Below are 23,306 nucleotides of genomic sequence, written 5' to 3'. Positions count from 1 at the left end.
CGTACACAAATTTTGGTTCCCAATTTAACCCTATACTCTTTTGGCATCTACTTCATTTCACATAAAGACTACACCCCATATAAAGGGGCATTTTAGTCCAAAAGGTCGCATTTACGGACGCGAAAGCCCCCATCCACAAATCCAGTTCAATACATCCCTTTCAAATCCGCCCCTATAAATACCATCGTCCCCATCTTGTTCTTTAGCATTACAAAGCTTCAAGTTCATATTTCCCTCCTCTTGTTTCATCAGAGAAAAGCCAAACTTTTTCACAAAGAAACTCTCTCTCTCTCTCTCTCTGAGTTCATAGAGATTCTTTCACAGTAAGCTTTAGGGTTTCAAATTCACTGCTCGCTCTTCAAGATCAAGCTCGATTTGACGTTAAAAAAATGTGCATTTTTAGTTTTACACTCAGCTAGGTTTGATTTTGGAGCTGAAAAATTAGGGTTTCAGTTTCAGATATGGATGATTTTTTGCGAGGCGTGGCTGGAGCTTTGGTTGATCTTTGATTTTCCACGGAAAATGCGTTAGCTTTTTGCTGAATCAGCGACTAAAAGTGTTAAAAGTGAAGTTTTTGCACCAAAGTTTTCAAGCTTTCTCAGCGTTTTCTCGGAAAATCCGTCAGTTTCTCGGCAGATGTACTTTATTTTCTTGCTTATGGTTAGTACACTTGCTTTTCTAGCCGTGTAGTGACTTTCACTTTCTATGGAAGTTATTTGCGGAAACCCTAGTTTTTCGCCGGAGAAACGATGCTCGACTGTGACGGAGCTCACAAACACAAAGAACGAGGCGAAACAGAGCATAATCCGAGCCATATTTGAGGACAACAAGGCCGAGCTCGTCACGTACGCGAACCGGCTCTTCAAAACCGGCTCGGATCCACTAGACCGGCGAGTAGTGTCCAAGCTCCTCCACCTCTGCTGCGCCTCGGACTCCGCCGACTCCGCCGCCGCATTGCTCAACGGAGAGCTCGGAACTCTACCGCTCGTCAACGAGTTCGACGACGAGACAGGCCGCTCGCCTCTCCACACGGCGGCCGAGTCTCACTCGAAACGCTGCGTTGAGTTGCTCCTCAAGAAACGCGGTCGTACGGACCTGAAAACCAAGGACGGTCGCTCTCTGATCCCTCTGGAGCTGTCCTTTTTTAGCAGAAGGTAAAAAAAACAAAAAATACAAATTCAAAAACACGTCGTTTTCGCTTTTTTGAACAAAAATGGAAAAAGCTTCACCTTCCCAATGTAACACTACGCAGAAACTGGCTTAGAATAGAAAACGCTTCGCTTTTTCATTATTTTACAAATACTTTTGAATTTTTTTGATTACTTTCTCTCTCTGTGATTTCAGATTGGAACTGATTTGGAATCCTGATGATTTCTCCATTGAAGAATTGTTGGTTCTTCTCAGCGAAAAGGTTTATTTATTTTATATAAAAAAACAAAAACGGTGTCGCTATGTGTTTCTATTTCGGTTCTATAGGGTCCAATAACTCATTTACATTCTGACAAATTTTCGTTACCAATTTCGTGATATGCGCGTCGTTGTAATAAAAGTTTTTGTTTTGTTTTGGTTTTTTTTTTTTTGATTACGACATTTTTCGTTAGGATTTGACGGCGGTGAAACTGTTGAGCGAGAAAACGAAGGAAGCAGCTGAGGTGGCATACGCTAACGCCGTTAACGGCCGCATAGTTCCGTTAGCGGCGCTTCTCGTTGTTGCGGCGAGTAAGATTAACGAGGCGGTTGTGGAGGTGAGTTGTAATAATAGTAAGGAGAAAGCCACCGTGTACGAGGGCGTGGTAAGGAAGGCGTTGTCGTTGGGACCCGAAACGGCGTCGTTAGGAGGAGCTGAGGTGGTAGAGGGGGATGGTGACGTGGCGGCGGAGAGAAGGAAGCTCTTGCTCCGAGAGATTGAGTTGTTGCAGCTGTTCGGAGCCGTTGCTTGCAGTAGTAGTGGGAGTTGTACGGATAAGAAGGTGACGTCACTACTGATCCGTGCAGCGCAGGTGAGAAAAAGAACAGAGAGATATTATTGTCTTTTGTGTTAAAAAGCTTTAAAACCTCGATTTTTGATTTTTTTTTTGGATGGGAATAAATGAAGCAAAACATGCATAAGAGATGGCATTAAAAATTAAAATATGAAGTACACAGCACATAGACATATTTGCCCAAACAATTATGTCTATGCGGTTGGTTTTATATGGGTAATTTCGTAAATTCATGTATGTGACCGATTGGACTTCCTAGTTTTAATTTGATTGGGTAGGTATCTAATTTATAGATAAGGTTATTTTGTATAAATTTGCCCGAATATGGCTTGATTTTAGATTAGATACAGTTAACTATAATACTTTTTAGTCCAACTTTACTAGACAAGGAATATAATATTTGTGGTCGGAAGATGTTCCACCTCACTTTTATCCTATAATTTAAGCCGATTTTATAGTTTCTTTGTAAAAAAAGAAAAAGAAAAATATTATCTTAATAATTAATTAATTGTTATGAGAAAAAGTTGTGAAGTTGTTGCGTTTGTAACATTGTTGATTTTAGTTAGATAATTATAGATTTGGCTGCTTGTTGTAGGCTGGTGATGTCGCGGTCATTGAGTTGCTTCTTAAGACAAACATTGATGTGAACGAGACCGACGCTGAAGGAAACTCTGCACTTCATTGGTCCCTCAACCTCAAGAATTTCACTCACCAGACAATGTCTCTCTCTCTCTCTCAAATACATACACACGCACGCATAAAAGCATGTAAATATACATACTAATTATGATTGTGCACTTGTACCCAGAATTGTATGGCTACTGCTGGACAACGGCGCCAAAGTCAGCCAAAGGAATAAGTTGGGGTTGACTGCTCTTCATATTGCTGCCGCCAATGGCAATGTAGATGCACTCCAGGTGTGAATATGACTGCTAGCTCTTCGGTTAATCTTTGTAATTCATCAACTGCATTATTGGCAACCAAAGTTTGGAATTTTATTATTTTATATCTGAAAGATTTTTGTATTTTTGACATTGACCCAACAGGTCTTTCTATTGGAAGACCCAGATGCTATCAACTATAGAACAGAAATGAAAGAAACCCCACTGTTTTTTGCAGTGAAGAATGACCATATGAAATGTGCTGAGGCTCTTTTACGATGGGGAGCAAGTAATGAAGTCCTCAACTTGCGGTAGGAAATAGTTGATGCCTTTCCATGCAGTTCCTCATTGTCATTTTCTGTTAAATTAGTTGTGAATTCCATTTCCAATGTTAACATATTTTATCTGCGTGTGTTTATCAACTATTATCATTACCAGTAGACAGAGACCTATAGATTTGGCAAAATCTCAAGATATGCGTTACAAGCTGAGTCCAACCAATATTAGCCACTGTAAGTAGAATCTGCGAATGCTATAACACAGCAAAATAAAGCAACTGTTGCTTGTCAATGTCACTGCTTTCCTACGACCTTATGTCCTGAGATGTAATGTGCAGTGAATCGTACCTCGCCAGATCAACCGAATTATACCACTTATTTTCAAGGCGATGAGATAATTTCAGGCACCTGTGATGCACTTCTAATCTTGACAGAAGAAAACACTACTGAAAGGTGGCCTCCCTTAGTAAAGCATCAATATTAGTATGAACTTTTTGTCCCTTTCCCCCTCCCTTTGTCTACATGCTCTCATAGTTTTCTGCTGCTTGTGAAATTTCAGTAGCTGCTCTAGCACAAAGGCTGAGATCTGTAAATACTTTGCATCTCCTCGTGGATGTGTCAGAGGTGATAAGTGTTTTTATGCACATAGTGAGAAGGAACTTCGGCAAAAGAAGCAGGGAACACATTCTCCTACTACCACCAAGGACCTCAGAAGGAAAATCTTTGTTGGAGGTCTCCCTCCTACGTTGGACTCTGGTTAGTAACCTATCAAAAGCTTTATGAAGTACATTTTTAAGCTTTATAGACTTTGAGTAATCAGGCATGGGAGTTTAATTTAAAAATGAACATTATTGTGTCTGTTTAGGATAACAATACTCTCTTCTTTCCCTGTTGTGAAGCAGACTTGTTGCGTAAATTTTTTGAAGAGCAATTTGGTGCAGTAGAAGATGCTATAGTTCTTGGTATGCAAGTAGGAAATGAATTGAAATCTCGAGGATTCGGATTTGTCACGTTTAAAGAAGAAAAAACTGTTTCAGCAGCTGTTGAAACACACTTTGTCAGCATTATGGGCAAGCAAGTTGAGATGAAATCTGTACTTCCAAAATGTCTTTTACTCATTGAGAACCAGAAACTGTCACCAGGACAACATGACAAAGAACAGAATCGCGATAATCAACCTCAACAAGAGACACCCAATGAGAAGATTATAGAAGAGGCTAAACCTGAACAAATGTCTTGGGCTGATAGATTACTCCATGGTCAACCAAAGACATGTTCCAATGAGCTTCAAGTTCAAGGCCACATTAGCCCCAGCCGTGTAGATCAAAGCATGCCTGCGTGGTTCAAGAATTTCAAGAAGTGGCTACCTTTCCACTTGAAAGAACAATCGAAATTGAGGGAAGGAGAATATGCTCTCTCATCTCTCAAAGGGGATTTCAGAGCAAAATTCGGCCTGGAATTGGATCATGCCTCTCTTGGCTACCCTAAACTTAGTGACTTCATGAGATCTTTCCCTGATATTTGTCACATGAAAGTGGGCCCCATAGGAAAATGTGGAACTGCCACTCACTTGGTCCTCAAACCTAACCTTCCTAAGCCTCATGACAAAATGAAGCACACACTCACAATGCCATACACACCCTCTAATCCTACATCAATTAATGAGAGTGTTGATTCTGAAAAATCTAAATGTTGTCAGGACCTTCTTTCTGGCTCTTGTGAAAAGGCTATCTTTGCTGATAGCAACATTATGGAGAACCTAGCCCATGAGTACCCTGAAGTGAATTCAGATCGGAATAATAAAATGCCTGGTGTACCAATGAGGCTTATTTCCTTCTTGAAGCCAGACCATCTCTTCCATGGTCGACCATGGCTACGAAATGGAAGCAACATGATTGGAGACATTTATGGTGAAAGAGGAGGGTGTGTAGAGGGAATTAAACAGAACAATTTTAGGCATCAACAAAGACATTTGGTTTTGGATGCCCTTCTTAGAAAAAGGAACAACAAATCAGTTTTTTTTCTTCGTGACCCTGGCTTCTACACAGTAAGCAGTGAACTAGATTCAGTTTTAGTGCTGACATTCAATGCTATTTTGTTAATATTGCATCTAATTGTTTTAATTTTGTTGACCTGAAGCTGGTGTATGTGTGTAGGATTATATAAAAAGCCTCAACCGGGAAATGTGCTTTGCGTGCAACCAGCATAAGATGCTTTGGGCAAACTTTCCATGCCAACACTTGCTGTGGTGCAGTGATTGTAGACTACAGGCCATACAGGTGGCTGGAGCTTCCGATCAGAGATGTGTGTTGTGTGATTTGAAAGTAGAGAAAATCGATATGCTCCCATGGCATGACATTTGTCAGGCTGTGCGTGTGGATCTTCCTAATGTGAAGGAGTTTCCACCTTTTGATCCTAATCATATAAGAAGGTATGGTTATTCTGCACTCTAATTCTTGCAAACATATGCATTTTCTAGAGTTAATTTTATTACCTTTAAAATTCCCCAACGTTCTTTTCCTTTCCCCCTTGCTTTGTAGTCCATCCAAGAAGAAATCTCCCTGGATTGGCAACTGATGAACTTGTTGCTGTCAGAGTCTCTGCAAAGCAGAAAATAATTGCAGTCAGAGAACTTCATATGGTAAACGTACATGAGTGTTTTTGATGTAAGAAATACAAGCAGAAAATTTAAAAAAAAAAAAAAAAAAAAAAAAAAAAAAAAAAAGAAAAAGAAAAAGGGGGGGGGGGGGATTAGGCAGAATATCCTTTGCCATTATGACTGTACAAACATGTTCCCCCCACTATAGGATATAGTCATAGCCAAAACATACTTTGAATGAGAATGGGTCTGTTTAATGCCCCATTCACACCAGTTTATGCACTTGGATGTGCTTTTGTTGATGTTGAATAACAGAACTATGCATGTATATATGATGTGGGCGTCAGTTTGGGGTTGGATTTGATTTGATTTGATTTTTTGAATTTTAAAACCAGGGTCTCTAGTGAAATGTTCGACTTCAGGGGATTGATTTTAGTTGTCCCCTTTAGAAGTATTGCAACATGAGTCTATGGTATCAAAATGAATTTTGACTGATTTTGGTAAACATTGCATATTGTTTAGCACATGGTTTTTGGATTGGATAAAATCACAAGTTCACAACTGAATTTTGATAAAATTCCTTTCCTGATTTTTTTTCTCCATATTCTAATTAACTTTGCTATTGTTTTGATTTTTTTTTTTTCCTTTTTTTCATTTAGTTCATCACCAAAGTTTGTAATTATTAAGGCAGCTCATCATCATTTCTTAACCATGAAAAGTATAATACTTTTGACCCATATAATCATTTGGATGCTTTCACCACATTTCATGATGGCCAGGGTTTGTTCATCATCGTTTTATTATTATAAGCTACTACTGACAAGCGAAGGGCCTATTTAGATGGAGGGGAGAAGGAGGGGGAGTGGAAAGGAATAGAGTAGAGTTGACTAAAATTAAGCTAATTTTGGGTCAAATTTATTCAACTCTACTCTACTCTACTCTACTTTACTCCCTCTCCATTCAAACGGACCACAAATCTTTTGGTAGGTTCTTAGACATTGTTTTTCCCCTTTCTTTTTCTCTTTTGGTTTATGCAACCAAAGGAGCGATTTCGCAATCTCTTATGCTGGAGTTGGCAACTCTTTTTCTTCACACTTTACGTCATTTTTTGTTTAAAAAAGAGTTCTATTTACTGTTAATGTATTAGATTGAAAGTATAATTGCCACTTTAGAATAATAGAACATTCCTAAGTAATGGGAATGTAGATACTCAGATTTTTAAGAAATCCACAGCCTTACAAAAGTGAATTTGGTGGGAGTCGACATGTCTAAACTGTAAAGGCATCTAGATTTCCTTGAGCAATTTGCAACTAAACATGGGGATTCTCAAGAATTCTTTTGGATTCCCATGAATTCTGAAGGATTACCCCTAGTTAAACGATTAGGCTGAAAAACTCTATAAAAGAAGATTTTCATGAATTTTACAGTTGACATAAAATCTTTAGTTTGTCTGGCTCTTGATTTTCCTTTTGGATGATTCTAATTGTTTACATGTCATAATACTCAAATTCAGCTTGATCAGTTTCATCCTCTGCTGAATTTGAACAATAAAGTATAAAATTTTAGATTCCCAATGGCTTCTCAATAAAATATAGTTCTCATAACTACACTGAAACTGTGATTAGAAATCATCATGATTTCAATTGCTTAATTGCTTTTGAGTGTGTATGTAAAACAATTTGTGCGCAACAAGTCTAATCCTTTAAAAATTTATGCGGTGCGATCGTTTATACCCATCACCACTATTTATATACAATAGATTGCTTCATCCATAAAAATAACAAAAGGGACAACAGCTTCGCAAAAAGCTAGTACTTAGTCTACTGACTTACCTACCAAGAATAAGTTTGATGATAACATTTCAAGCATTACATTGCGTTTATCAGTCATCCACTGCCTACCATACTGTGCAGTTTAAATAATTGAGGTGATCGCAGCTTGACTAATATCTACTGAACCATGGACATCAGAAATTCCTCATCAGAAATACAAATTAATACACATCAGAAATTCCTCTTCATCTCCATAAGAATTATGAAACAAGAATAACGGCAATATACAAGCAAACATCGGAGGGGATACCCTTAACCAGGCTGATGGGTAGAACGAAAGCACAAGAATTTGTATTCGTTGAATTCTAATTGTCCCTGTTATTGAGTTAGAGGAACACACTCAAGCTCAATATCCAGCACTCCCCTCTCAACATTCTGCAGTCTGAGATTGATCTCCTGTTTGACCTTCCCATCTACTAGGTTAATGACACCATCTTTAACTAGGGTGTTATCCTTGCTTGCCGCCCACTTTCCAAGCTGCATTGACTCGTTGATTGTGGACTTCTCGTAGGCTATGGCAGCAGCAACTAGGGGTTGAATGTCAATCTCCGCCTCACCCATAAAGTCATCAGTTGTGAACGTATCCTTGTCATACACAACCTGCATAAAACCATTCAGAAAAACCAAAAGTGGAGCTTGTGCAAATTATTATCATAGTGTCAACTAGAAATCATTTCATGCTTCTGCAAAATGACGTTTATAGATGCATGATGATCACATATACATATAAGAAAAGATTGCTGGGGGAGGAGCGGAAGTGGGGTGGTAGACTGTATACTACAAAATTTCAGCTTTGATTGTTTTTAAGACTTGTACCAATCCTCCAGAATTTTAGCCTTTGAACTAGAGCTAAATGAAATAATGGATTTCCGAGGAGGTGCTGTGTAGCCTATCAATTCAAAAATAGTTTTCATCTACTTAGGTCCTTAGCAACTGAGAATTATCAGCCTAAACTAAAGGATAAAATAAAAAGGTCCTTGTTAAGCGTTGGGTGGTCCTGACCAATGTAGAGTCCTAGGATGGGGTCCTCAAATGCGAGATCATGATACGGTTTTAACCTTCCAAATGATACCAAGACACTTGCATTTGACAGCCTCAAGGATTTATTTTTTTCCTTCAATTTTAGACCCAAAGAAAATATTATCCTGCCTCAAAGCTTCATTCCTATTTGGCAATGAAATACACTTATTATCCTCTCCAAAAGCTTCATTATGTTGGGTGACATAAGAAAAGGATCAATTAATTTACAAATAGAATGGGGAGAAACTTTGGCATTAAATAACAGCCAATAAACTCCGATCCATATATTTGCATAAGAGTGGTACCAATGGGATACCAAAAATTGCAAACATACTCAAACAATGTTCAAATCTATTTAGCTAAAGTGCAGGTGATGGTCCAATATGGTGGTTTTTCTTTTTTCATGGCAAAGCGTCCAACTTACCACTTTTAGAGGAGGTATATGTTCTGGAATTGACAACATTAGGCTTTCATTCCATACTGGATTCAGGTTGCTCTTGATGACACGAGTCTTTACTGACTACAAAAAATATACATAGAGAACTTATATTATGAACATAGTTGAATCCATTTCTTAGTGAAATAAGAAGATTACAAGGAGAAGAGGCTCACTTGATGACCCAAAGAAAGAATGACATAAGGGTCACTAGTCATCATGTCCCGAATAGCTAGATTGGTGCCTTTGACCACATTGACCTTAATCAATCCAATGAATTCAACCATACCTGCCTATAAAAAGTACAATTTTATCATCCATATCAAACCAAAACTTGAATTATTTAGATAGCAGATTTGTTTTCTTCGAGAGAGTATTGAGTTAAGAAAGATAGAGGAAACTGAAAACTTATTATCATATTCTATTGTTTAATTATCAAGAGAAAATAAAGCTTTAGTATCTTTTATTCCTCACAGGCAACTTTTCTCTCCAAATCTGACCTCAGGAGATAAATTTTTGGTGGGCCAATGAGCCAAGTCCTGACATTTCTTTTCTTCTCTCTCACCATGGGAAACCAAACACAAGAGTAGAAGAAGATACCAAGAAAAAAAAAAATCTTCTTTTATTTTTTTCTATGGATGATTCAAACTTAGCATAAGACTAAACTGCACAAACATGGATACAGCACATTCACATTCTGACATAGCAAATCCTAAAAATGAAGGTATACTATACTTGCCATTAGTAGACTTATTATGGAGAAGTCATTACTTCTTCCTACTTCAGACTTTTTTTTTAAATTTTTATTTACTTCATATTTGTTAATGCACTTCAATAAGCAAGTGAATAATCATAGCCCTTATACACAATGTATGTATAATAGACTTCTGTAATCAATCAATTATCACTTGGAGGTGGGACAAGTATCTCAATACTACAAATATGGATTTTTGAGTCTTCAAGACATTATTTGAAATTTACAATTCAACTCCACAAAATAGTAGTACTTATTTGTGTCAAATGTCTGGAACTGAATTCTCTGAAGAGAAAAGGATTATGGAGATGAGTGACTTGAACTAACTCAACTGGGCTTGCTTATATATCTATAGACAGTCATGGCCAGTTGCACAAATAATTGTATTGTATGTGACTATCATTTAACCTTTTGTTTGATAGTTTTTCATCGGTCCCTACTTCCCCCTTTTCTCTGTGTGTGTAGTTACCTTTGAAAATCAAAACTTGCAATTTACAAATATTTTAAAACAGCCAGCATGTTTATCAAATGAGTGTTTTGGTGCTTGAAAAGCATCAAATCTTCAAACAAATATTTAAAAATGAAAATGCAATTTCAAGTAGCATATTGACTTTCCATAGCCAGCTGCAAAGACAAAAGTGCATCCAAACTTCTGCGGATACCTGATAAGAAAAGAAATGGAATGGTCATTTACCTGTGAGCTTCTCTTCTTAGAGTCTTTTCTTCCCCAGCTGTTACGAAATGCATGCCCAATACGATTTCTGGTTACTTGTTTCTCGTATTGTTTCTTATCTTGCATAGAGATATTGCTTGAAGAACTGCTTGGGGATGAACCACTCCTTTTATGAGATGGTGGGTAGAGGCAGAACATATTTTCATCAGAGTTCAAAAATTGGTGCAGCTCATATTTTCTCCTGAGTATTCAAGAATGTTTCAGATTTAGAATAGGATAGGTTTCTCATACAAAATTTTGACAAGTATTATAGTTCCATACCTAATAAAATCAAAGCGGTCCTCTATAGAGGAGTTTGGTTTTGGTTTTTTAAGGCTGTTTGGGACATGAGCTTCATACTTCTTGTTTACCACAATATTTCCACCCAAACTTTCCAAAGTATCAACTTCTTCATTGGTCCATTCATCTAACTTCACTGATAGAACCTGGCACATTTTCAGATCTAATTAGAACATCTAGTTCCCGACTCTATCACAGAGAGAGAGAGAGAGAGAGAGAGAGAATATCAGCCTTTCAAATTGTAAATGAATCTGCAATTGAAATCCTAAAAGATTCCCATAAATCACTTATTAAAATTGACATACTACTGGCTGAGCTACAGAGTTTTTGCCACTGTAATATGACTCACTTTTAAACTGCTAACAACCTTATAGTGCTCTTTTTTTTCACATCAGATGTCTATTCAAGATGGAAATTATTTTTAGAAATGGTTTAATTTTTAGGGAGAACAAATTATCTTCAACAAATTTTATGAGAACAAATTGTACATTATACCACAATTATAAAATACTATCTATTCCCATGCATTGCGTGGATTTGCAACTAGTAGATCTTAAAAGCACTTAAGGGTATTAGTTTCAAAAACCCAACTTTTCAAAACCAGCCTTAAAGCTCTTTAGTAGCTACCTAAAATTTCTTTTAAATTTTTCCAAACGAGGACAAAAACTTGCCAAAAGAGCCTAAAACTTTTTTAGGAGCAACTTGATGTAGGGCCAGACAAGCCTTAAGGTTTTCTTGCTGTAGCTGTTGTTGTTGCTGTACTTTGCAAGACTGTCAAGAAGTACTAGAAACCATACCTTTGAAATATGCACGCCAAGGCTTCTATGTACACCCGAACACTTGATACAAATAAATACTCCAAGACTTAAGGATCTGACATTAACCAGATGAAATAATTAGGACACAAGTGAATATGAGCTATTGATTTGTCCATAATAAACTTGAATAACATCATGTGCATCAAAAGCATGAGTAGATGAAAATGTTAACAATTTTGTAATATGTAGGTCAGGTAGAAAAATGTACTCTTCAGATCAATATTGAGATGGTAGTATCCATAGTATGCAAGCATGGTCACAAGGGATACTGCAGGTATGAAAAACAACAAATTTGCTATGTTATCCCACCTCACAGTGCTAGAGCAGTCTTTTTTTTTTTTTTTTTTTTCCTTTCTCACACTATAAATACTATACAATTGCTTGTCATTAACTATCATTGTTTTCTAATATGTGAAGTTTCCCAACATGCTAAATTCTCCAAATAAAAGATGTGGTTTACGTTATCCCTCTAAACAAACTGATGCTAATTCCAAATTAAATTCGAGTCTTATATCATGACATATAGTTGCAACCCGGAACTAGTCAGCTCAAGAAGCAAAAGGATATTGTTAAATAAGAATAAGAGAACTTTGGACTCAAAATAATTTTAAGTAATTTTCTGATAAAGTCAACTACAATTGCTACCAGAAGTGAACCATAGTAGAGTTAGAGGGGTATGATAACTTACACCCATTTTGGATCTGGAGATCCACAATCTGCACAGTATTTATTGCAGGATTGACGTAACAGACTCTCCAGCCTTAGCTGTGGACCTGATTAATGAAAAATGGCGGTTACGAAAGTCACACGAGGCTACTTGAACTTTATCATGTGATTTTGTTCAGAAAGTCTTAAAGGAGATTTCATTTAAATACGGAGAGTTGCAGAATATCACAACATTTGAGTACTTTATGGCAAGTACAAACATAAAAAGCAAGCATTTGTCAATATTTTCAGCCAGAAAGTCTTGTAAGAATTACAAGATCATTCAGTGAAATAAATAGTTCAGATCTTGGAGAAAATATGACATGAATAACCTAGTTTGGTAAATATCATATCTTTGAGAAAATATAAAATGAACACCTAGTGTTGTAAGTCAGATCATAGTTCATTTTGTAGTGGTAAATAAGCTCACTTTTACTGCACTAATTAACTGCATCAATCTTTAGGATATTCTTTACCAGAAACTTATAATTTGTTGACAATTTGTTACAACTGGCATTCATAATTTGATTTACTTTAAGAATGATACTAACTACCTTCATATGGGTAAACAAGGAAAAGGTTGATAAGAGAAGCAAAGAGTTTTAAACAAAAAATTCAAACGTTGAGTCTCAACATACATGAAGAAGACGATTGATCCTTTTGGCTACCCCAATTTGGTGCATCTGAGCGTAGGAGATCATATAAGCTCAACGTAGCTACTACAAATCAAATATTTCTAATCAGATCATCTTTTAAAAAAAAATATTTAGGCAAGAACAAGCTACAATCACATCATAAAGTTATGCACTGTGGGAAAGCTATGTTCAGATATATATTAAAAAAAAAAAATAGAATGCTACTACAAATTGATTAGCATTAAGCATTAATGGAATGATACAATAAGCATCAAGATGTTACAGCATGTGCATAAACCTAAGAAGCTTAGTAATACATTGATAACGCACACCTTCTCAAAAAAATCAACAAAAACAAAATATTGGAACAATTAAATAGATGATCTATATTCAAAAAAGAGATGAGTATATACGAGCTTCACAGAGTCTCTCAATTGAAACTGGAAATAGGAGAACCACCAAGAAGTGCTATCTTATTGGGTAGAACTAGAGAACAAATGAGCAGTGAAAGTGAATACATTTGTCATATGATTGCAGGTCCACATTCTATGGTCATCAATTGGGTGTAATGCATATGCAAATCGCCATTAAAATCAAAGTAGAAAGAGAACAAAATAACCATGTATTAAGATAGAGTGGTAACAGGATGATATTAAAGGATGGTATCCATTTTAAGCATTGAGTTGTGGGCATCTACAGTTGATACAACGCATTGACATCCAATCCGACATACAAGGCTCACCTATTACTTTATAAAAATGACTAATGTTTTTTTTTTCTTTAACACTCAATGTGATATATTTCTTTCGTAAATTGCTTTATAACTTTTCAACCATGCATTGCCAGATACATTGCAGCATTTTTCCTTACAAAATGATTTTCAGCAAGGTCAATGATAGAATATCAATGATTTTCTTTGTTGGATCATAATATCATATTGATGTGAATCTTATTTTTAAACACACTTTTTTTTAATATAATTACTCAAAAGGTGTACAAGAGAGAAGCACCAGTGCATAGACTTGCACATTTTAGAAGCATTAGAACACACATACCACAAGATCAAGTTCTTAAGACACTTTCTTATGGCTCAACAAAATACTCAAATTGAGGCATCCTTAGACACTCAACAAAATATCAATGCACACAACTTTTATGCCTTTTTATCTATCAGCTCATGTGAACCCGATTTTTATTAAGGAAAAAATAATAATGACAAGTAAACAAACAGAAATAGGTGACAAGATCAGCTTCTTTTGTTGCTGGGTTTATACCTTCTTCACCAGGCTTTTCTTTTTTCTTAATGTTTTTAGCCATTTTTCCTAATAGAATAATTTTTAACCCAGTCTCAGTGAAACAATCATTTGCTTTGTCCTATCATGTTACTAAGCTTCTAAAATACGTTGAAAGAAAGTAAAGATTTTAAATCCACAACCTCACCTTCCATCCACCATTGTGGGAAGAGAGAGTCCTATTTCAGCTAGAGCTCATTGACAAATATACATAACAATATTAATCAAAAATCTTTCTAACTTTTTTACAAATAGATAAGGCTTAATCGTTGTTCCTCAAGACTAATGCATTGCCTTACAATTTGGCTTTTATCACATAGGACAAGCTTCTTCATTTTATAAGAATAACATGACCAATATTCATCAAACTAAATGATTCAACAGAAACATTTTGATAAAAGCATAATTTCATTTTCAACCAAAAAAAAAAAAAATGCAACCAAATTTTTTCAGGGGGATAAATTACTGCCATGATTGCATTGTGCAGATGTTATCATGAAGAAAGATCCATGATTTGCTATTGCAACCACTAAGTTCTCTGTCGAAAATATTCTTTGCTTCTAATGACAAACATAAAAGACAAAAAAGGATCAATCATATGATTAAGAATATTCTCCCAAAAACCTGAAACATTGTTGGGATCAGAATTCTCTTGTTGGGTTGAGATCTCCATGCCTACAATGCTTCCAACCCAAATCATGAAAACTGCTATTTGAAAACACCCTTTATATCATTTCCTAATCTGCATCCAATAACACAAGCATTACAGAAAAAATCCAAATTTAGCAACTGCACAGGACATATATATATATATAATTCAGAAATCAAGAAAAGCAAAATGTCAAGAACATTTCTTTGAAGAAATCATGACAGACAAAAACATAAAGCCTTCATATATACAAAAAAGAAAATGGGCATTCAAAAGAAAAGCCAAAATCAAACAAATACAAATATGGTTCATAGGATCTTACAGATTAAGAAGAAGAATTTTTGTTGGTTGGAAATTGAAGCTCAGACTTTGCAACCATATATGCAGCCAAGAAAAAAAGTACTAAACAAATGGATAATCCAAAAAAGGAATGTTTATATTTTTGATTATTTATTTAAAGTGTGTTAGTGATGGAATTGTAGAGAGACAACGCAAGAAAAGATTCACAAAAATCATATGGAATTATACTGTTTTCACAAAAATTTTAAACATTAAAAAATATATATATATATATATATATTGCTTTTTTTGTTTTTCTTGTTTCTTTAATAATAGAATGTGAGTGCCACCTAAAAGGTCAGAAAAATACGGCTTTTGTGGTTGATAACACCAACAACCGGATAAATGTTCAAAGTGAACTACTCCCACGCGCTTATGTGGCGCGTATACCTTGATGAAAAACTTTTTTATCATTTAAAAATCTAGTGGCAAAAAACAAAAGTCACAAGTTTTTTTTGGCAATGATTGGTGGATAATAGTAAATTAGTAATGAAAGCTCCAGCAAATTCACAACTCAATCAATTGTGAAATAAATTATTGAAAAATTTTAAAAATAAATTAAGAAAATTTGTGGACCTTCCAGAAAAGAAAAAAGAGCTCTTTCTTAATATTTTTTTCATTTTTTCTGACTTTGTTCATTGAAAGTTTTAATTTTTCTTGTATTTTTCAACAAATAAATTGCAATGAGTTAAAAAAAAAAAAACATTTGAATTGATAAAATTATCACCCAATTAAATTTTATGAAATTTATTACGTATATTGGGCCAAGTTTAAATTTTTGATATTTGATAAATTGTCATCAATAAACTATAAAAACTAAAAAATTTGCTTAATGTGTGCACTTGAAAATATTGTATTGAACAACTTTTTCAATCCTCGAAATTTTTTTTCCAAAAATAATTAATTATTATGTTTCTTTTGGGCACATATTAACAAAATCCAAAACTAAAAAAGTAACAAGTACAACTATTTCTTTTGCTGGAATGAAAACTAAAATGGAACAAGTACAACTGCTGCTTCAAAGTCAATTCTAAATATACTTTTTCAACAGCTTAAAACTTAAAGAACACATCCAAAAAACTTAAAAAGAAGATTCTACATTGAGTATTCCAAATTTAATTTTTATTTTTTCAAAAAAACTGTCCATTGCGAATGTTAATTATCATTCTAGTAATTAAAAATCATTTTAATATTTTTACTTAATGTTTTTATGGTGAATATATATATATATATATATATATGTATGTATGTATGACCCTAAAAGCATCATTCTTTAAAAAAATGAAAAGAATGATTTAATTTGTAGTTTTTATATTGTTGTCTCTTTTATATATAATATAAATATTATATATTGAATGAAGAACCCCACCATCACCATTACATGAAACCAAAGGACCTTTTCAATCTTGATTAGATGGCACTATCCTCGTTTATTCATAATTGTTGCCCATTTTGCATGAATAAAAATTGTATTCAGTCAAAATAAGAAATATATAAAGGTACATTATATAGTAGTATAGAAAGTTACTAACAAATAAACTAGCCACAACCAAAATACACAACAGTTAACTTTCTAATAAACTGTCACAACCAAACTCTGTTAAAAACACAAACAGAAATTCTAACAAATATAGCATATATTTTATATTGAATGGTCATTTTAAACTTTAACATCCAATTAATAATTTTGCATCTTACATCATTCTTATAGATTCTTCTAAATTTCATTCTTGATTTCCTCTTCTCACATTGTAGTCAGGTAACATGATGCATAGTTTGTTCTCGTTTTCATGTCTGATTTCCTCCTTGAAGATTCTCACATTTAGTCAAGTCATATGATTAATGATAGTTGCACAAAAAAGATCACAAACTATTATTTTAGTCTTTTGTCTTTCGAATTGGTGACTATTCAATTCACTTCATAGTTCTAATCATTAACAACTCTAGGCAAGAAACATATTATCCTGCTTCCTCGTCTATTCTTCAAAAAGCATATATCATATTATCCTGCTTCCTCGTCTATTCTTCAAAAGCATATAACATATCTATAATATAAAAAGTCCACTATATAATAAGCTAACATGCAATAGTCCATTTTATCCCTATTTTAAGAAAATAAAAATGAAATTTAAAGAGCACATTAACAAAATTATAATTCTTTTTTCTATTTCGTGATTTCTTTAATTAGTTCCAAAAATGTTAGAGAAGAGAAAAAAATCTAAGTAGTATTCTATTTCATTCCTTTATGGTCTACTTAAAGATGGCCATAGGATAGGGTGAGTCAAATTAAGGGTGTTTTGTCCTTACTTTGACCTCTTTTTAGGACAGGAAAAACCTGTGCAAGATAGGAGTGAGGCAAGTCAAAGATAGGGTAGTTTAGAAGTAATCTTTTAATTCCTAATAAGGTGACTTCAATATCTATATATAGATATTTGATAAACAATTGACTTCAATATTAATGAGGTACAGATAAAAGAGAGAGAACATAAGTGTTTTGCGAGATAGTAATATAATATCTATAACAAATAAAATTATAAATAGTATATTGTAAGGACTCGATTCATGACGAACCGTATCGGTGTTGAGCTCGTACGTAAGGAGGCCCATACAATATCATTTGTAGAGCGTGAGTTTGAAAGGCTAGGCCTTGGTCACCAGGCGGTGGGTTTTCCGTTGTGTTCATACATGATTAAGTTTTCTTCACCCCTGAAATCTTTTTCCTGGAGAGGAGGCTGGGAAAAATGGCCAGAAACGAGAGCCTCCCAGCCCACCTCCAAGAAAAAGATTCTAGGGGTGAAGAAAACTTAACCATGTATGAACACAACGGAAAACCCACCGCCTGGTGACCAAGGCCTAGCCTTTCAAACCCACGCTCTACAAATGATATTGTATGGGCCTCCTTACGTACGAGCTCAACACCGATACGGTTCGTCACGAATCGAGTCCTTACATATATGTATAAAAAAAAAATTTTAAAAAAATTTAAATATATTAAACAAATACTTTGAGTAGCATATATACGCATTCAAGGAAAAGTGCAAGATATGTTGGATGAGTAAAACCAAATTGCTTCACCTTTTCGAGATGGGAAAATCTCACATGGAGCAAAGAAGAGTGGAGTGGAGAAAACTAATTAGTATCAATTTCATTTCATTCTTTAATAAACTTCCAAATACAGTAAACAAAACTTTCATAATTTTTCTCCTTAATATAAGATTATTTACGTTCGGTATTTTTGCTTCATCTTATTTTCATTCGAAAAGAGAATATATAAATTTTAAAAAATATATATATCATTTAAAAAAAATTAAAATATCTTTTTCTTTTTTGGGTGGAAGTAGAAATTGTACTTTATTCAACATATTTTTTTAAGCAAATAAACCAATAAAAATAAGTTGCTGAAGAATTAGGAAAACTCGAACCATTGCTATATAGTTCATGAATATAATTAGAATGACAAAATTTAGGTACAGTACTTTAGGTACTATTCTTTAAGTTTCCCCCTTAAGGTTTAGTTATGCAATTATTTAAGTATTGTACTTAAGTTTTACTCTAATTAGAAACTATTAATTAGCTTAGTAAAATTAGGAATATTGTCTAAAAAGAAAAAAAATTAATGGCGCGTGGGATCAATGCAAGCAGCGGAATAATATTCTCCACTAATATTAATAATTAATTTAAATTTAAATTTAAATTCAAACAAGTTGGCACGTGCGCGTGAGTAGATAAGATTGTGTTGCGCACGTTAGTTGGTTTGCACAATTTCATAAACGACCGTTTCTGTCTGAATGCCGACAGCGACGACGATTGCTGAGACCATTTCTACTTTCTTTACTTTTGTCTTCATTTTCTAGAAAACAATGGGAGTTTTTTTTTTTCTTTTAATTTTTTTTAATTTATTTTTTTACATCGATGAGAAATTAAAAAATCCATCATATAATGGTTTATCCCAAAAGTGATATTTTTACCATAATAATAAAATGTAATTGGTTATAATTTAATCTTATTATTGAAATTATTTTTTTATCTATCAATAATAATCTGTGACAATCTATCATATATAATTTGTTGTAAAAATATTATAAAAATATAGTAGAGATAACATTATTCTTGTCTTCTTTATTTTTTGGAATTATTTCGGAGTCACTAAAATCTAGCTTCCACGTATTAAGCAATCAAATCTAGCTTCCCACATGTTAAGCAAGCCTTCCAAACTTTTGAACAATGATGATTTCTTATATAGAAATTTCAAAATTCTTTTTCTTTTTCTTTACTTTTATTTTTGGGGTCCAATTTAGTTTATCTTTGGATTTGTGAGTGAGATTAAGGGCCTAATTGGTAGGAGGATTTTTTTTTTCTTCAAAATAGTATAAAAACAATTTTCAAAAAATTGAACTTGAAATTAGTTTTTAGATAATAATTTTTATATTATAAGTATTTGGCTCTCACTTTTAAGAACAATTTTCAAAATACTAAAAATAAGAAATAATTGTTTGAGAGACCATTTCTATTTTTGAGATTTAAAAAAAAAAAATTACAAAAAGTAAAGTGTAGAATTTGTAGATTACCCTTTTTTTGTGGATATTGATATGAGAGTAGAGCTCATCATAAATCATAATAATAAGTTTCAAATTTGAAGTGTGAGAATTCTTTTTGTTATAAAAATAAGCTCCTTAATCTAAGATATAAAAGAGTTTGGATAAATATATGGAATTCATTGTTTTCAATTTATTTACAACTATATCATTAAAAACATTTTCTATATCTTGAAAATATTCTTTTAGCAGTTTTCCAAATCCTATTTTTTTTTCTTTTTTTTGAGAAATTCCAAATCCTATTTTAAACCAGGAAAATAAGATATAGTTTTTTGAAAACTATATTTAAAAAATATCAGTCAAATAATAAATTCAAGTATAGGACCCATCATTTTATAGATTGCAAAACAAAAAACTATATTTAAATACTCTTACCAAACATACCCTGATACTTTCCTCCAACATGTTTCATCCCATCCTTTCCTTACGTTTCGCATCAAATGGTGGGAAGCTTCAAGAATAATTATCAAAATCATTTGATAGTAGTGATGATGAAATGGAAGTCAAAAAGAGAAAGGAATCTTCAAAATCCTCCACAGATTTTCTAGAAGAAAATGATTATGAGCCAAATATAGTATCAACAAATCCAAAGTGAAGTCGGCAAAATTCAAAATATTATCATTTTTTTTATTTATAAAACCTTGGCTTTTAAAAATTCCCTCCCCACTCTCTTGTAATTTTTATAACATATAACGTTCAGTTTAGGTCCAATGTTTTGTGCACTAGACTCGATAGGATATTACACTGTATCCAAGAATTACCATATGGCATCATCCCAACGGATCCAATATCTTGTACATTAAACTCGATAGAATGCTACCATGTGTTCAAGAATTGTCACATGATAGCATCCCATCAGGTCCAGTGCATAATACCACATTAAATATTAAGGGCGGAGCTAAGGACGAGAGGGGGCAAGTGCCCCCCTTAAAAGTCTTTTAAATACTTACCAAGTTAAGGTCTTGACCCCTCCTGATATGAGGAAAAAAAAAGAAACCAAGAAAGCATTCCTACTATAACCAAACTGCTTGACCGGCGGGGACAAAGCCAAAAATATATCCTCCTACTGTCCTACATTAAACAATTAGCCCCCTTAATCCTTTTTTTTTTTCCCCTTTCTCACGGGTCATGGCAACTCAATCAATGGATCTAATATTCTGACACCAAGTTTCTACACACACAAAAAAAAAAAAATACAGGCATGCATACATACACACACACATATATATATATATATATATACACACACACAATATATATATATATATACACACACATTTTTTAAAATAAAAAAAAAAAAAAAAAAAAAAACACCTAATGTCCTTGTACCATACCAAAGCAACTCCATACACTTTTATATTAATTTATTTTAAGAAATAAAAATAAATATCTAAACTTCATGTATTTAGATCAATATCATGCTATGACTTTTTATTTTATTTTAGATAGGGTAAAATTTAAATTTATGACATCTACTCCATGATGATTGTTTTTATCATCTTGTGTCTATCATTAGGCTATTACAATTGGTTTTTTGTGTATGCAGGGTTTGAACCATATATCTCTTATTCGAATTCGATTACAAAATGTTTTATCAGTTGAGCTAGCACCCACATTCTTTGATTGTTAGTAACTATGAATTGGTTACTTTGTTTCCTTATTATAATGATGTGAAAAATATAGTTATAGTTAATTGAGATTATGGAGAATCTTGAGCGTAAAAATGAGTTCAAAATATGAAAAAATACTAAAGGTTATTGAATAAATTAAACTAAGAATGAAAAAATAAATTATGGTTTGTTTTTATATTAGATTTGGCGTGATAATTAATTACAATTTTTTATTCACTTCATTATAAATATCAATCAATATATTTTAGTGTTTTTTTTTTTCATAGTCTTTATAAAAGGTCTAGAACTTCATGCACTTTTGATTCAATTAGTTTGCATACACACACAAAAAAAAAAAAAAAAAAAAAAAAAAAAAAACTAGCAAGTTATTGTTAAATAAAAATGTAATGTCAATAATATGCCTAAATAAAAACCAATAAAAGTTGGTCAACTCAATTGTTACACCTCCTAAATATAAAAGGTAATGGTTGAAGATCTCAATCAAACAATGCCATATTCAGGCTGGAAAAGAATAGTAGTGGTGCAAGACTCAACAATAGTGGACTTGATGGAGATGTTGATTGTGGGGTCTGAAATTAATAGTTGGGCAAAAAGCATGACTAGGGCGTTGTTTATCGACAATAGTGGGGGTGTGACACAATTATTGGTGTTTCAATTGGCATTGATCTTGTCCTCAGGAGGTGGTGGTGGTGGGAAGCAAATGATAGCATGTAAGGTTGCTTAGCTAAAAGAGGTATGGCATTAGACATTTTGTGCCCTTTGTGTTTGGAGCATCCTGAATCTATTTCCCACGCTCTCCGTGATTGTCGCCTTGTGAAACCGGTATGGCATCAGTTGGGGTCTCATCACTTAAATACTAATTTCTTCTCTCAAGATGTTAATCTTTGGTTGTCTTCCAATGCTTGTTTAAAGTCTTCTCACACTGTCAAAGGTATTCCTTGGTTCTCCCTTTTCTCTTTTGCCATATGGGCTTTGTGGAAGCAGAGGAATCAAGTGGTCTTCAACAACAAAGGTGTCAACCCAAACATCTCTAACGTGATTTGTATGCAAGCCATGGAGTTTGTGTATTGTGTGACTCAACCAAGGTGCAGGAATCGAATGATAGTTAGACAAATCAAATGGGAAAAGCCAGACATGGGTTGGGTCAAGCTAAATACTGATGGGGCTGCGGATGTTGCTGCAGGGTCGGCTGGAGGAGGAGGGCTGATTAGGGATGATCAAGGCAATTGGATCATAGGGTTCACTAGAAAAATCGAAAATAGCCAGCAGCTTCTTGGCTAAAACGTGGGCTTTGCGTGATGGCTTAATCCTTTGTAAGCAACTAAAGTTGAATGCTGTTATGGTGGAGCTTGATGCCAAAGCTCTTGTTGATGCTCTAAAGAATCCCTCATATGCTAATACTATAGTTTCCCCTCTTTTTGAAGACTGTAAACAGCTAGCTTCTCAGATTCCCCACCTCAGTTTCAAGCATATCTATCGCAAAGCTAATAGATGTGCGGATAGATTAGCTTACTTAGGTAGCCGTCAATGTTTAGATTTTAATTCTTTCTTTTGTCCTCCTGTGGACTTGGTGCCTATTGTTTTGGCTGATTGCCAGGGGATGGTTGTAAATAGGCTTTGTCCTGATCTTTTGTTGTCTCCTTAGTCTTTTTAATGAAATTCCTTTTTACCAAAAAAAGGTTGCTATGAAGTCAAAATTGGTGGCATATGGTTTTGTTTGAGAGAATTTTAGGTCAGAGGTACAATGGCTTGGATTATGGCTAGTTCAGCTTGCATTGGGGCGAGTTGGCCAGTCATTGTGATGGTTGGGAAGTCATGTTGTGAGTATATCTAGATTTGGGTAAGAGT

At 34.1% G+C, this 23,306-nt stretch overlaps 2 protein-coding genes across 4 annotated transcripts; one reads left to right on the top strand and one right to left on the bottom strand.

Annotated features, from left to right (window-relative positions):
• The first annotated feature begins 222 nt into the window (after positions 1-222).
• On the top strand, positions 223-5,818 carry LOC115987657. Of its 2 annotated transcripts, none has more exons than XM_031111247.1 (12): positions 223-1,154; positions 1,345-1,411; positions 1,602-2,000; positions 2,578-2,702; positions 2,791-2,899; positions 3,029-3,174; positions 3,302-3,375; positions 3,480-3,594; positions 3,701-3,897; positions 4,044-5,188; positions 5,298-5,572; positions 5,682-5,818. In XM_031111247.1, the coding sequence occupies exons 1-12, from the start codon at positions 706-708 to the stop codon at positions 5,716-5,718; spliced, it is 3,138 nt and encodes a 1,045-aa protein (XP_030967107.1). In that variant the 5' UTR covers positions 223-705; the 3' UTR covers positions 5,719-5,818. The 2 variants fall into 2 exon arrangements, with proteins under 2 accessions (XP_030967107.1, XP_030967106.1); XM_031111246.1 differs by having other exon boundaries at positions 4,041-5,188.
• Positions 5,819-7,430: 1,612 nt separating this feature from the next.
• LOC115986982 (probable ADP-ribosylation factor GTPase-activating protein AGD11) lies at positions 7,431-15,434 on the bottom strand. 2 transcript variants are annotated; one of them, XM_031110418.1, is made up of 10 exons: positions 15,216-15,434; positions 14,869-14,986; positions 12,956-13,036; positions 12,301-12,385; positions 11,592-11,667; positions 10,777-10,940; positions 10,477-10,696; positions 9,205-9,321; positions 9,017-9,112; positions 7,431-8,172 (listed from the first exon to the last, which is right to left on the bottom strand). In XM_031110418.1, the coding sequence occupies exons 2-10, from the start codon at positions 14,942-14,944 to the stop codon at positions 7,891-7,893; spliced, it is 1,197 nt and encodes a 398-aa protein (XP_030966278.1). In that variant the 5' UTR covers positions 14,945-14,986; positions 15,216-15,434; the 3' UTR covers positions 7,431-7,890. The 2 variants fall into 2 exon arrangements, with proteins under 2 accessions (XP_030966278.1, XP_030966277.1); XM_031110417.1 differs by having other exon boundaries at positions 7,538-8,172; positions 12,956-13,033; positions 15,216-15,433.
• Between the last annotated feature and the right edge of the window lie 7,872 nt (positions 15,435-23,306).

This window comes from Quercus lobata, chromosome 4, assembly GCF_001633185.2.
Source record: "Quercus lobata isolate SW786 chromosome 4, ValleyOak3.0 Primary Assembly, whole genome shotgun sequence".
Classification (NCBI taxonomy): Eukaryota; Viridiplantae; Streptophyta; class Magnoliopsida; order Fagales; family Fagaceae; genus Quercus; species Quercus lobata.
This window is presented reverse-complemented; position numbering and strand designations above follow the sequence as displayed.

Excerpts from the sequence above, each read along its gene's own strand:
- LOC115987657 (XM_031111246.1), top strand. The coding sequence starts at position 706 with ATGGAAGTTATTTGCGGAAACCCTAGTTTTTCGCCGGAGAAACGATGC. Across the intron at positions 3,175-3,301 it reads AATGAAGTCCTCAACTTGCG|TAGACAGAGACCTATAGATT; the intron begins GTAGGAAATAGT and ends TATCATTACCAG. Across the intron at positions 3,376-3,479 it reads TCCAACCAATATTAGCCACT|TGAATCGTACCTCGCCAGAT; the intron begins GTAAGTAGAATC and ends TGTAATGTGCAG.
- LOC115986982 (XM_031110418.1), bottom strand. The coding sequence starts at position 14,944 with ATGATTTGGGTTGGAAGCATTGTAGGCATGGAGATCTCAACCCAACAA. Across the intron at positions 10,697-10,776 it reads GACCGCTTTGATTTTATTAG|GAGAAAATATGAGCTGCACC; the intron begins GTATGGAACTAT and ends TTGAATACTCAG. Across the intron at positions 9,322-10,476 it reads CTAAGAAGAGAAGCTCACAG|GCAGGTATGGTTGAATTCAT; the intron begins GTAAATGACCAT and ends TACTTTTTATAG.